Here is a 15,216-nt window from a genome sequence, read left to right on the forward strand (position 1 = left end):
GTTTCATGTCAAACACACACTATTCACATATTATGTACTTATAGTATATGTACATATTACAATCATATTATTGGGATTTGTATTTCCTCCAAACGTGTGTGTGGGTGACACATGTTGGAAGGTGGTTAAATCTCATTTAGGTGATGACGATACTTTCATTCAAAAAACGTGAATGGGATATCTAATAAGAATCACTATAACACTCGAAATCAGATAACATATGCAGAAAATAATAAGAGGACCGACGACCTGTACAGGGTCTGCAACAACCAACTGATCGGGCTAGAGTTTACCGATAGTCCTTGCTACTAACTCACTAACATAGTCTTCTTGACGCAACACATGTGTCATTTGAGCTATACTACTTAGATAGTAACACATGAACCAACCTACAATCATGTCTGATAACTCTAAGAAGATAAACACAACTCATATATAATCACAGTTAATCATATACAATTACTTACACAATTATACATGTTTACATTATATATTTCAAAATTTTAGTTATGCAATCATGGCATCTGTAACGTAACCTATTATTCCATACTAATATACATAATGATAGTCGCACTCACATGATATCACAATGCAAGAATTTATGGATCTAATTTTACTGAGCCTCTCATTTTCGTTATCACACGAGAATAACATATTATGAGTCAGTATACATTTTCAAATCATACTCTATCATCAAAATTATTTAATAACATTCAAACACATTACATGAGTTAAGATTGCACCTGAGTCATTCAGAATCATTTTTAAACACATTACATGTTCCCCAGAATGCCCTAATTTACATAATTCACATTTTTAAAATCATTTTCAACTACATTTCTTGACAAATTTCCATCCAAAATGTTATGCATGATTAAAGTTTCAAAATCTTGAATTTACTCTATGATTTAATAACTTAGAATATATTGGACACAACCTATCCAATTAAGTAATTTAATTTTATTCCATTTCATTTAATTTTTCATTGGTAGCTGACTCGTGAATGTCTTTTATCTTTAAACATGTCATCTTTTTATCTCATTTCAATTCCATCACACTCACTCTCACTCTCTTCTTCACTCCCAGAACTCTTTGGGCATAAAAAAGTTTCAATTTTTATTAATCTTTTCATTTCTTTAAGATGAACCCAAAAAGGATTTCACTATATCTTTAAAAATTCAACAAAGAAAAATGTCAACAGTTTGGTTTTCTTTAAAAAAATCATTCCATTGCAAATCAGATTCATCAGATGTCCATGACCCGAAATCCAAAAACCAGCTACCCACAATCTCGACCCGAAAACCCGGAAGATGGGGTTGTTCAAGATCCATTGCTAATCTTAAAGATGTTATTCACGGTGGAAGCAAACGGCATACTGTTGATCAAAATCATGTTAACTGTAGTCCAAGGTCCATTGGTAGCGGTGAGTTTTTAAACCCAATTACCCATGAAGTCATTTTAGATAGTTCAAGATGTGAGCTTAAAATAACTGGTTTTGGAAGTGGTTTTCATGATGGCGCCAGCGCCGGAGATGAGCCGGCGTTTATGGCTACATTGTCTCCCGGAACACCGTGTTCCGGTCTGAATTCGGGAATGAAATATAGTAAGAATACACCACCAAGAAGGATAATGGGAATTGGAGATGGGAATGGGAATGGGAATGGGAATGGGAATGGAAAGAATAATGTGGCTATACAAAAAGGTAGAAGGTCGTCGGAGAAAGATTCCGATGGGTCTACCGGCGGTGGAGTCACGTGCCATAAGTGTGGCAATCATTTTAGGAAATTGGAAGACCTTGAAGCTCATCATCTATCCAAACATGCTGGTAATAATTTAATTGATTTATTAAATTAATTACTATAGTTTCTTCGTGAAGTTGTGACGTGATCTAGCGGTTGGTGGCCTGCTTCCTTTATGGGAGGTCAGGAGTTCGACTCCCGTTGGCTACATATTAAAAACACAATTTCATCCCTATCATGAAGTATACGACACCTTTCCCATATCATTTGGGGGTAAAGGGAGGGGGGTTTTACTTGGCTGTGCCTTTGGATCGGTTTCAAGGTTTCCTCCCGGGCAGCGATGGGGGCGGGGTTATTATCGCTGCATCGGCACAGTCGAAACAGGAGTTGATCGCAATTGGTGGTAAAGTCCCCTCGGGTGATCCCAATCGCTGTTAAAAAAAAACTATAGTTTCTCCATATGTTATGGTAATTATAATTATTAATATATTGCTTTAAAGTAGTGTTGTTTTTTTTTTTTTGAAAGGCAAGATAATATTATAAATAGCAAGTTATACAATGAGACTATGACCATACAAAGCTGGCCTAGCCAATGTCACATTTTACAATAAGGTGCTGAGATTGCACCGACACGAAGCCTAACTATTTAGATAAATAAATGGCCTTGTGAGCCAATCATGCCAATCAATACTCTTTTCTTTTGAACGATGCGAGATCCACTCGAACGACTTTACTTGAATTTCATTGACTAGCTTTGGTGTAATCGAGCTAGAAGCATTGAAAACCAAGTTGTTACGGTTCTTCCAAAGAAAATATGCGCATACCCACATCACCGCTTGCCAAATTTTTGAGCCAAACACCGACACATTATTCAAGTAAAGTCGTGTTGTTGCAAGTTACATTACAGTTGATTATATTTGTATATATCCAGGAGTAACTTACTCAAATATTACTCCATCTACTTAAATAATTGAATATCCTAAATCTTAATTTAGAGATAGTTATTAAGCAACTGTACCTTGGTGTTCATTGTTCATATGGGGAAGATGCTATTGAATTACAGTACATTATGTGAATGTAAATACTAACAATGTAAATGTGAATTTTGTTACAGTTACTGAACTAAACGAGGGTGATTCGTCGAGAAAAATTGTAGAAATCATCTGTCGTTCGGGTTGGTTAAAATCTGAGAATCCATCTGGTCGAATTGAGAAGATTTTAAAGGTGCACAACATGCAAAAGACACTAGCAAGATTTGAAGAATATCGAGAATTAGTGAAAACAAAAGCAAGCAAACTACCGAAAAAACACCCTCGTTGTCTTGCAGATGGGAATGAGTTATTAAGGTTTTACGGAGCCACAATTTATTGCTCATTAGGCATCAATGGCACCTCAAGTCTATGTGTATCTGATAAATGTTGTGTTTGTCGGATTATAAGAGACGGTTTCACCACAAAAAGGGAAGTTAAAGGTGGAATTGGCGTTTTCACATCTTCAACGAGTGTTAGAGCTTTTGAATCTGTAGAGGTGGTTGATGAAAGCCCTGATACACGAAAAGCGTTGATTGTGTGTAGAGTAATAGCCGGGAGGGTTCATCGCCCGCTAGAAAATATTCAAGAAATCGCTAGTCAGTCGGGGTTTGACTCGTTAGCAGGAAAAGTTGGACTTCATTCGAACATCGAAGAGCTTTACTTACTTAGCCCTAGAGCACTCTTACCTTGCTTTGTTGTAATTTGCAAACTATAATGAACACATATATTAATTCTTAAATGCCTTTTTGTTACATAAATTTTTGTTGTTGTATATATAATTTCTTTAGATACACTAATGACTGTTTCAATTAGATATGATAGTTGTTGAAGTACCTTTCCTAACACCTATTTCCTTCATGAGAAATATATATGCCAATTTAGATGGAATAATAAATAGACCTAATGATAAAAAAAATGTTTTCATGAACATATACCATTATAGCTTAATATAATTCAAGATCGTGGCAAGACATGTTGCCATTAAGTATGTGCATTCTACCTTGATTTCAAGTTTGTGCATTAATTTATGTGTTCTTCCTTTGTTTTTTGGTTCTAGATCTTAATATTTCAAAAGTCTCTTAGTAGCATACCTCATATTAGAATTTCATGGCACAAAAACACAAGATTCTGTAAATAAAATACATTCAAATCTCATTATCATCTGACTTGTGTTTCGCCCCGTCTTAATTGGGGTGGCTTGTAATCACATTTTAAGTGAATAAAATTATCTTGCCTTTCAAAAAAAAAAAACATTATCATTACCACTTGTAGCATATATTATACCCTACAATGTTGGTTTGTATGTTTAGGAATCTGGAGTTACAACTTTTAATGCGTCATGTACTATGTTTTTCAAAATCTAACTCTAAGAAAGACAAGTGGTCCAATAATACAAACAATAGTACAATACTACTACATGTTACTCAAATATAGACATTGGTGGAGCCAAGTTTTTTGTCTTATTTTTTACCATGAGGGCCATGATCATCCAGTGGTTATGAACAATTGTTCTTTTTAGATAAGGACCTAGTCCTGTCTATATCTGTTAGACAGTTGCATTTGAAATCATTTGAGCTTGTTTTAACTATTAACTTCATCACTAAACTTTAAAGACAAATGCTTTTTTAGATCAGGTCCTGATCCTGAGTTCATACTTCATAGAGAGGGACAATTAATTTGAATCATTTTACTTCCAACTGGAACCAAGTCTTTTCTAATGATTCTTAAGCTAATCTTAAAACTAGAATGCTGCCCGCTTGACCCACCCATTTTGACACCTCTAATGATTTTTTCACTTTGTTAACACATAAGATTGGAATTATATGCACATTAGGTGAGACGTTACATATAACACAGCTAAAAAAAACCCTATATTTTCCTCAATCAGGACCACACCAAAACCTCAGCTATGTGCTTTTTGAGTTACTAGGTATTTGGTAAAAAAAAATGGTCGAATATATTACATTAAAAAAAAGCAAATGAAAAAGAAAAGTCTCTAAACATCAATGGAGTCAGCTGTGCTGTCCATAGATTCCACCCTATTCAGGTCACTATTCATTGAGTTTTGGCGATTCGATTGACCTATCGTGATTGCAATATCAGACGGGGAACGTTTGTAATGCCTTTTGTTGTGTCTTGTTTTTAGTATATGAGACAGCACTTGTACATTGTCCCTCATTGTTGGTCTTTTTCGTGGAGAACGATTGATACATTTGTATGCAAGTGCTGCCATATCGTTTAGCTCTTGTTCATCAAAGTTTCCATCAAGACGAGAATCAGCTATTTCTTCCCATCCAACTTGCCCTCCAGTATTCAGTGCTGCCTATTTATATTTATTTATACCATGAACATAACAAAGTTAAAAAAAGACATAATTACGTGAACAGTCCCTATGGTTTGCACAGATTACATGGTCAGTCCCTAAACTATTTTTCGCGTAGACAGTCTTCGTGGTTTGCACATTTTACGCATACAGTCCCAACCTTAACGATTGTTAAAACCCGTTAAGCTTGACCTTAACGATCGTTAAAAAACCTGTTAACTGGTGCAAACCACATGGACTATCCACATTATAATGTCTTTAAAAAAAGAAGTAATATGGTATCTACATGCATAATTGTAAAATAAGATATTAAGTTTCAAGGATCTTACAAGTTCAGCATACTCCATGAGACCTTGTTGAGGGTTTCGTCCCGCAATAAGCTCAAAAAGTAATACACCGAAGCTGTAAACGTCGCTTTTCTTGGTGAAAGCTCTAGATGATATATATTCGGGATCTAAATATCCGAAAGTTCCCTGAATATTGGAAGCGTTTCTATTAATCATATCTTCCCTTGAAAGCCCGAAATCTGCAACCCTAGCTCCCATTGACTGATCCAACAAGATGTTGGAAGATTTTATGTCTCGATGTATTACTGGGGGAACTGCCTGAAGTTAACATAAAGAGATTAGCAAAGGTGTTTTGGGTCGACCCGACCCATTATGATGTGTTACCCAAACAGTCCATTTTGCAAATAGTAAGATAATAAGAAAGATATTAGATGATGAAAGAAAGGGCAATGCTTACTCCATCATGAAGATATTCTAATCCCCTTGCAACATCCAAAGCAATTTGAACTCTTAAATTCCAACTTAACAGTTCACCATTTTGATCTAAATCCCATATAAATCAAATTCATTTAACTACATTGTTAAAAGGATGAATAAAGATTCAAGCCATTATAGTAATTTGTAAGACCGCTTACTGTATAAATGAGAAGATAGACTGCCTTTGCTCATGTAGACATATATGAGCATATGTTGTCCCTTCTCTGCACAATATCCTACCAAATTCACAAGGTTCCTATGATGCAATCTTCCCAATAAACTAACCTGAAAATACATACACAATAAAATTATTTTAAGACCATAATTAGTGATAGTACATTTAATATTTAAATTTAAATTGATACTAATTAGAGAAGTTTGTCGATCAACCAAAAATTGAGATGGGACTTCTAGAAATGCTAAATTATTTTAAGGCCAATAATCGTATAAATTGTTTGTTTGTTGTGACCGGGGTGTCAAAATGGGCGGTCGTGCAGGTCCAAAATGTTGAACCTGCTATAACTTTATGAGTAAAACGATATGGATGTACGAATACTAACTACCTCGGTATGAAACTCTTTCTCGCCTTGTTTCGAATTAGTTGCGAGAACTTTGACAGCAACAGTCTCCCCAGTGCTCATCTCAGCTTTGTAAACAGAACCAAAAGCCCCTTGGCCTATTATAGACGTAAAGTTACACGTTGCTTTCTGTAAATCTCTGTTAAATCCAGCAAAAAATAAAAAATAAAATGTAAGATTTTACTCGAGAAATTAAATAAAAAAAACAAAAACTAACAGAATAAACTTACTTGTAAGGATACTCAAGAATCCCAGAAGCTGCAACAACATGAGACTTTTTCGATCCACCAAACCAAAAAGAATAATAGCCATAGCCATTATTATTATTATTCATCGATGATGATCTAGCTGACTCTGTACCAGTTGATGAATCAGATAAAACTGCACATGAATCAGCACCATTTGCTCGAATGGGGACAGTTGATGCTCTCCTAGAACTGCTGTTACCTATCTGAGATCGTCTCCGATGAAACCTAAAGCAAACTAGTCCAATTATAGCCGAAAGCGCTCCAATCACTACCCCTATCGATATCCCAATAATCAGACCTGATGATTTCGCTTTCATCTCTTTACAACTGTTTTGGTACTCCGTATTTTTTATGTAACAAACTGGTCCATCAACACACCTATTATAAAAGTCAAAATCAAGTCATTTTGTATGACTTATCAATCAATCAATTTAAAATGTTATTAGAAAGCCAAATGTGATTTTGTATTTCTAGTCAAACTCTTAGGTCTTTATCAAAAACAGTAAAAAAAAAAGTTATTGAAAACAATCCAACATGTAATTGACAAAAATCACAAATATTTTTTGAACATTTGTCAAACACTTTGATAGATAAATATAGATATATTCAAAATCACATTAACTTATGTTGATTCAAAGTTAAAAAATAATCGGTCGACAATTTTGATGAGGCTTTTACTTTTTCAACAAAAGAAAACATACACAACTAGACGAAAAACAATTTTAAAAAATAAATAAATAAATATCAACATCATTATTAATTATACAACAGTTCTAACCATAGCTTTCAGATCAAGCCAATGTTAGAGAAGGCACAAATTGTATAAATTAGTACTCAAATTTGCATAACAGAACACGTATACCAATTCGTAAACGAATTGACAGATTTTTAGTTCGTAATTTACCTCAAATTACGCAGAAACAGATTTACTAAACGAATTTCGAATAGCGAAGAAGGTGTGTAATGATTAGTAAGCAGATTAAAATAACTTAATTAAAAGTATAGATGATTTGAATACCAGGTGATGCGATGGATTAATGAGCTGAAAGACCGTTAGTATCCTGAAATTGGTGAAGAAGAAAGAAATGAAGAGAGAAATTGTACGAGTTGTTCACCATGATGTCTAATGATTATTTGAAGAGATAAATCATAATCCAAATTATACTCTCTCCTGCAAATTGGTGGGAATTTTTATTTATTTTTATACCATTTTATTTTTTATATATACTCCGTATAATAAAGTAATTATTATATTATTAACTTATTTAATTTATTTGTTCATATAATACAGTATAATGGACTATTGGTCGCCGTTTATGTGGTAATGGAACAGAGTGTGATGCCGTGTTTCAGGGTTTATTTTACGAATGATTTCTTCTTACGTCACCCGTTTGTGTAATTTGACTGTTTTGCCCTTCCAACATTCCCTACGTTTCAGGGTCAAAGATGCGAATTACTGTAACATTCTTTTTTTAACGGCTGAATTACTGTAAATAAAATAAAAATAAGTATGGACGTATGGTATATAAATTAATAAAAATTCCCGTTTATAGACGTAAAACAAATGTAAAAGTTTTAAGCTTATACTAAACCATTAATTTAAACACATATAAGCTTCATTGCTTCAAATAAACCTTTTGCAGTACGCAAGTACGCTCTAAAGCAATAATTAATTATCATTTACCATGTAGACGTAATGGAATGGTCTTAGAATCAACCTAACACGATCTGGAGGCAGAATAACATTAGAACATGCAATAAATCAAATATACTAGGGTTCTCGAGTTTGTACGAGTCAAACCAAGATGAAATGTTGATTAACACGAAGACTTAAAGTGATATTCTGTAGTATTTGGACGTAAGAGACAAGTTGCAGACGACCTACCATTAATATGATGTGTAACCTAGTAAATGAGGCTTAAACCCGTTTATATACTGTCTGCAGAGACAACCGGTCGACTGTCCGTTGAGTCGATCAAAGATCAACTTACACCGACTTGGACTGTTGGTCGATAGTGTCCACAGTCGATCGACTGCCTAACTCAGTCGGTCGACTGTCAGATCAATTTAACTATTGATTTGAACGTTTACGTACATTAACACATACAGAGTATTCATTAGTCACGATGTTAATTATTATAAACCGAATTATACGTTAACGAATATAGAACTAGATGTTGGTTATAGTTTTGGTTAGAAGAAATGGATATGGTTGCTTTGTATTTGTGAATGGATGTTATCCCACATAGGTGGGAGGAAGAAGTGGGAGAGGGGTGACTTGATTATGAAAGGAGTGTTAAGCCTCACTTCCAAATTGCACCAATCAATACACTTTAAGTATTTGATTATTTCTTTCTTTCTTACCCTTGTTTGAAAGTTATATTAGTTAAATATTTTAGAGAGTGTAGTTGGCTTAAGAGAGTCGTCTATATCATTGTAACAATTTGTGATATAGTGTATTTCTCTGTTTTTCTCCTGTTTTGGAGTTTTCACGTTAAATCTTGTGTTGTGTATTATTCTTATTTCTTTACTGTTATTGTTGGGCTGGGTGGTGGAAATTAGTGAGGCCGTAATTTCCCAACAACTGGTATCAGAGCGTCAGGTTTGACGGGGGTCTCGGTTATAGGAGTCGGAGTATGCTCTGTGGTTGCCACGGGAGTGGATCGTCCACATCAGAAACGAGTTCTATTGATCGTATAGGGTATCTGGTTAGACAATATTTTTTCTGATTCGTAGTAATAGTTGGATTTGTTAGTGGTCAGTTGTGGATTTCCGATTTAAAGGGTCCTGGCTACCTGCTACATCTTTTGGCTATTCGAAACGTGAGCAAAATAAGAGAAAGTGTTGTTTATAGGATACGTATACGATGTCGAAGTTCAATCCAATGAGGTTTGATGTAGAGAAATTTGATGGGATGATCAATTTTGGCTTATGGCAGGTTCAAGTCAAGGATGTGTTGATTCAGTCCGGGTTACACAAGGCATTGAAAGGTAAACCCACCTTTGTTCCCGGCAGTGATTCTAGCAGTAAGTTCGATGAAGAAGAATTAGATGATATGGATTTGAGGGCAGCAAGTGCGATTCGTTTGTGTCTTGCAAAGAACGTGCTTGCAAATGTGCACGGGTTATCAACGACAAAGGAGCTTTGGGTTAAACTAGAGCAGTTGTACCAGGGCAAGGACATCTCAAATCGGTTGTGTCTTAAAGAACAATTTCATACTCTGCGTATGGATGAGGGTTCAAAGATTTCAGATCATCTAAGTATTCTTAACGGTATTGTTTCAGAACTGGAGGCTATTGGAGTTAAAACGGATGATGAAGATAAAGCTTTGAGGTTGATATTATCTTTATCATCGTCTTACGAACACATGAAACCTATTTTGATGTATGGGAAGAAAACTTTGAAGTTTGAAGACGTTACTAGCAAGCTCCTATCCTAGGAGAAAAGACTGGAAGGTAACGGGGTCTCGTCATCAGGAGATACGATAGTGTTGTGTTCGGATAGGCGAAAGAGAAACTCTGGGAAGAATCTGGTATACTGGAGGTGCGGGAAGACTGGGCATGTAAGGGTTAATTGTCCAGGTGGAGCTAATCCGGCAAATGGCTCCAAAGACGCTAACATTGTCTCCGTTGTTACGGAGAGTGACGAACTCCTCTGAAGTCACACCATCCTCATGGTGTGTCTGCGCCACCATGGAAAGGGATGTTCGTTAGCGGTTCCACAATTGCACATGGGCATTGGTTTGACATTGATGCAGGTTGTGTGGTGGAAACTGATGTTGTAGCTGATGAAACTTCCAGGGAAAGCCAAACAGGAAGTTGCACCATAAAGTTTCAGCTGGTTGTTCAACAACATGTGCCGAGGTGAAATGCTTGAAATGTGATATTCTAAGTGCTATACTCTTAATGGTGGAGTATGATAATTCTGTTTAGAGTTATGATTGTCTGTTATGACAATGATTGTCGGGTCTTGACAATGTTCGATGAAGATGCAAAATTTATTTCTTGGGTTAGAGGTAATGTCAGCGGCATGAAGATGAGGATCTTGAAGTTGTCGTCGAGGAAGCATCTACGTCGGTTTCTTTTGCAAAGTGGAAGCATGGTTATCTTCTTCTATCCAAAAGGTGGAGATTTGTTGGTTATAGTTTTGGTTAGAAGAAATGGATATGGTTGCTTTGTATTTGTGAATGGATGTTATCCCACATAGGTGGGAGGAAGAAGTGGGAGAGTGGTGACTTGGTTATAAAAGGAGTGTTAAGCCTCACTTTCAAATTGCACAAATCAATACACTTTAAGTATTTGATTATTTCTTTCTTTCTTACCCTTGTTTGAAAGTTATATTAGTTAAATATTTTGGAGAGTGTAGTTGGCTTAAGAGAGTCGTCTATATCATTGTAACAATTTGTGATATAGTGTATTTCTCTCTTTGGGGCCGGTGATTTTTCTCCTGTTTTAGAGTTTTCACGTTAAATCTTGTGTTGTGTATTGTTCTTGTTTCTTTACTGTTATTATTGGGCTGGATGGTGAGAATTAGTGAGGCCGTAATTTCCCAACACTAGAGATTCACGAATATGCACTAACAAACCATAACATAATAGCTAGCACTATAAAGTTTGTGTTCTAATACATAAGGATAAAGTTAACAAAATTTGAGGAATGTAAAACAATTTTTATAATGATTATCGAGCTTGCAGCTTAAATGTGCTAACTTTAAACACGAATTCAACATACCCCCAAAACCCGCGTTTTCATGCTGTAAAGTTGTGCATACATCAAAATTTGAAACTTAATATAATACTCCGTAATAGATAGATTATTAAGTCATTTATAAATGTTGTGTTTCTATCTTCTTTTATTTAAAGTTAATATCAGATATTAATTTGATTAGTTGGTTAATGTGACAGTTGAAAGGAAAAGGTACACAAACTAAAAGAGTAAAAGACCCTGCCCTAAACAATACCAACTTTATATTGTCTTTAAGTTGCATATATACGAGCAATAAATAGTGTGGGACGAATAAATAACATGGTAAATTAGGTGAACCAAATAAATTCGAAACAGATATTTCCAATTATTTATCTTATTTAATTTTAAAATTTAATTATATTAGATAAAAATATAGCATTTTATATATGTTTCTCTAAACAAAAGGTCCAAATATATAACTTGTGTGAACTTTTTGTTAGTGTAAAAGAAATCATCGAGGATTATTAAATATATATAGTGAAGGGTTCCTGAGCGAACCATGGATACCAGGGAACTCAACGAATCAAGCAAAAACATAAACCTTAACAACGAACATGAATTCGTAACATCAATCAAAGACGTTTTAGATGATGATTGCAACATGAAAGTTGCTTAAAACTTTGCATCTAATGCTCGCCAATCATCAATTTAAGCTGAAACATCATCAGGGCCGGTCCTGAGAGTTTTGTTGCCCGGTGCGAGATGAAAATAAAATGCCCCTATGTCATACCCCCAAATAGGGCCGGAGAAATATGACTTCACAATATCACAACACAAGTATGTATAAACGAGAATGACTCTACATGAGACGTTTCAACAAAATTTGATTTGCAGCGGAAACATAATAATGTTTTACATAATGAAATTCAAATGATAAGTCTAATATGTGGACTCCAATGCAACAGCTAACTAAGCATCATATGGCAGCACACAAGCTAATCTTCACCTGAGACAAACATGCTTAAAATGTCAACACAAAGGTTTAACAATCATAATAAGTTTTAGACTTCAAGATTTAATTCAAAATATCAAAATACTCAATATGCCATGAGTTATAATATCGAACTAAACATTAACCCCTGACACTGTACGGGTGTCGGCAATCATTATTATGTACCCCCTTGACGATCACGCCAATGGGTAGGGACGTCACTCTCAATAGGCCTACTCACAATAATTAAGCTTGCAAAATTTCAATCCCAGCAATTAACGATATTATGGCGGGGATTTGCATGTAACAATAAATACATGTTTAATAAAAGTCTCACAAAATTGCATATCAAATAGTTTAGGTACTTGTGTCTAAATTGTAAATCATTTCAAAAGCAAGCATGTGTCTCACCCCAAAGTTTATAAAACAGTTATTAAATAGTAAAAATGGGGCTATGAAGTTCACCTTAGTAGCAAGTAAGTTAATCCACGCAAGGAAGTATGAACGGAGAAAGTGATCGGAGATCTCGACCTAGAGATATAACCTTTGGTTAGTTAATGTCTAACAGACATAAGATTAGTTTATTAATATAGCAAACCATATTAACAGTGACGGTTTTCGAGAAAAGTTCCTATTTCTCAAAAATTTCTATTTTTGAAAACCTACTATTTATGAAAAACTTCCACTTATAGTAAGCTTCTAGTTTAAGAATGTTCGGGTTATAATTCTTAACAAAGATGTTGTACAATCTCGCCCAAACTTCGTTGCTATCATGCAAGTCACTTGAATGATCTGTTGTTACCGGGCGCCCAGGATTTTTGACCATAATCTAAGTAATGGCATTCGAAATTCACAAGTGGTTCCCATAATGGCAACAAGGATCATCCTAGGCCACAAGTAGCGGTGATGTTTGTAGTCTTTGTACGCTATCTTTAATTATAACCTCTACGTTATAGGTATATGCACATAATAACTTATTAATGCATTTATCAATTATATATAGGTGATAATATACTTAGCGTAATTAAAGTGTTACTATATATAATAATAATAATAATAGTATTACTCTTTAATTAATTAACTATTATGAAATCTTATCATTACATGTTATTCATACATAAGTATTAGTTTACAATATATTTTATATTATACACAATTACTTAATTAGTATTCTATTAACCCTATAGTATCCATAAATAACCTAATAATTAATTAAATACCTAAAAAACACATACATAATTTTTATAAACTTAATTAATCATATAAATCAGTATAAAAATATTGAAAATCATTTTTATCAAAATTTTGTATTTATTTTTGTTTTCCCCCCTTTATTTAGTCATAAAATCAAGTTAAATTCTACATAATTATTAAATAAACTTAGATAATTAATTTTATTATTTTTATAAGTTTATCTCATCTTAAAAATCTGTGGAAAAATATATGTTATATTATTTTTATTATTTTTATATTCTTTCCTTATTTATTCTTTAATTACATTATAATAGTGTTTTAAATACTAATTCGACTCCAATTTTGATTTTTATAATTTTTACAGACTTCTTAATATTTATTAACCTCGGAAAAATTATATATATATTTTTATTGTTAATATATATTTTTATTACGAATTTTGCATTGTTTTTATACTTAAATACTACATAATTCATTTTTAACTACAAATAAAATTCCAAAAACTACTATAATTATTTTTACATGATCTAACACTGTTCTAAATACTTTTTACATAAATATTACTGTTATCCATATTTTATATATTAATTTTGTTTTTACCCACTAAAATCATGTAATATTACCATTAATTATAAAGTAATTATATATAATGTTATATAAATTAATTTTTATCATCCAACAACTTTTATAAACATAAAAACCTCTGTAAAAATTATCATAACCAATTTTATGTATTTAGAACAATTAAAACCAATTTATCCTTATATATACCCATCGGTTTACATATATATTTATATAAAATAGTTTCTTTGCTTTTTAACCAAAATCTTACGTACAATACTTCATAATATATACTTAGATACATATATATCATGTTTTTATACATATATAACGTATACATGCATACATGCACACACACACACACACACACACACACACACACACACACACACACACACACATATATATATATATATATATATATATATATATATATATATATATATATATATATATATATATATATATATATATATATATATATATATATATATATATATTTTATATAAAATTCGCATGTAAACGAAAGCATGAGTAAGTAAGGATCTAGGGTTACCTTAGGGATGTTAAGAGCAATATTAGGAGTGGGTTGAATGTGAAAAACAAGCAGCAAAGCAGCAGTAACAAAACGAACTCAAAAGGTGGTAATATGGGTTCGGTTTGGGTGGGTTTCGATCACACAAGCAGTAGCAGCAACAGGGACTGATTTCGTGGTGTTTAAGGGCAGCAAGAAGAATGTTTTTAGGGTAGTTTGTGGCTGAGATCTATGGCTCTAAGGATGGTGTGGTGTTCGGTTTCAAAAACCGAATGGTGGGGTGGTGATGGTTTCGTGGGTTAGCAACAAGAGAGGAGAGGATTTGTTGTGATTTTGTGAATGCATAGAATGAGTCTAGATGGGTGTTTATATAGGCTAGCAAGTTGAAGTGGGTTAGGAGTTCTAAAGTTGGATGGATGCTTTTAGAAATTTGATTTAGATTAGGGGTGTGTTTGGATGAAAGTAGTTGGAGCTGGAGCTTGTAGCTGGAGCTGGAGCTTATGAGATAGAGCTGGAGCTGGAGCTTATTTTTTAAGCTGGTAGCTGGAGCTTATTATTTTTTATAAG

At 33.8% G+C, this 15,216-nt stretch overlaps 2 protein-coding genes across 3 annotated transcripts; one reads left to right on the top strand and one right to left on the bottom strand.

Moving 5' to 3' along the window:
- Positions 1–1,072: 1,072 nt before the first annotated feature.
- Positions 1,073–3,550, top strand: LOC139857353 (uncharacterized). The gene is made up of 2 exons (XM_071846097.1): positions 1,073–1,825; positions 2,854–3,550. Exons 1-2 carry the CDS (start codon positions 1,192–1,194, stop codon positions 3,483–3,485), a joined length of 1,266 nt encoding a protein of 421 aa, XP_071702198.1. The 5' UTR covers positions 1,073–1,191; the 3' UTR covers positions 3,486–3,550.
- A 1,093-nt stretch (positions 3,551–4,643) lies between these two features.
- On the bottom strand, positions 4,644–7,731 carry LOC139857352 (calcium/calmodulin-regulated receptor-like kinase 1). Of its 2 annotated transcripts, none has more exons than XM_071846096.1 (7): positions 7,702–7,731; positions 6,666–7,061; positions 6,421–6,574; positions 6,016–6,142; positions 5,838–5,923; positions 5,423–5,698; positions 4,644–5,093 (listed from the first exon to the last, which is right to left on the bottom strand). In XM_071846096.1, the coding sequence occupies exons 2-7, from the start codon at positions 6,998–7,000 to the stop codon at positions 4,767–4,769; spliced, it is 1,305 nt and encodes a 434-aa protein (XP_071702197.1). In that variant the 5' UTR covers positions 7,001–7,061; positions 7,702–7,731; the 3' UTR covers positions 4,644–4,766. The 2 variants fall into 2 exon arrangements, with proteins under 2 accessions (XP_071702197.1, XP_071702196.1); XM_071846095.1 differs by lacking the exon at positions 7,702–7,731 and adding an exon at positions 7,588–7,672.
- Positions 7,732–15,216: the final 7,485 nt, after the last annotated feature.

This window comes from Rutidosis leptorrhynchoides, chromosome 7, assembly GCF_046630445.1.
Source record: "Rutidosis leptorrhynchoides isolate AG116_Rl617_1_P2 chromosome 7, CSIRO_AGI_Rlap_v1, whole genome shotgun sequence".
Classification (NCBI taxonomy): domain Eukaryota; kingdom Viridiplantae; phylum Streptophyta; class Magnoliopsida; order Asterales; family Asteraceae; genus Rutidosis; species Rutidosis leptorrhynchoides.

Excerpts from the sequence above, each read along its gene's own strand:
- LOC139857353 (XM_071846097.1), top strand. The coding sequence starts at position 1,192 with ATGTCAACAGTTTGGTTTTCTTTAAAAAAATCATTCCATTGCAAATCA. Across the intron at positions 1,826-2,853 it reads TCATCTATCCAAACATGCTG|TTACTGAACTAAACGAGGGT; the intron begins GTAATAATTTAA and ends ATTTTGTTACAG.
- LOC139857352 (XM_071846096.1), bottom strand. The coding sequence starts at position 7,000 with ATGAAAGCGAAATCATCAGGTCTGATTATTGGGATATCGATAGGGGTA. Across the intron at positions 6,575-6,665 it reads ATTCTTGAGTATCCTTACAA|AGATTTACAGAAAGCAACGT; the intron begins GTAAGTTTATTC and ends TGGATTTAACAG. Across the intron at positions 5,094-5,422 it reads TCATGGAGTATGCTGAACTT|GCAGCACTGAATACTGGAGG; the intron begins GTAAGATCCTTG and ends AAATATAAATAG.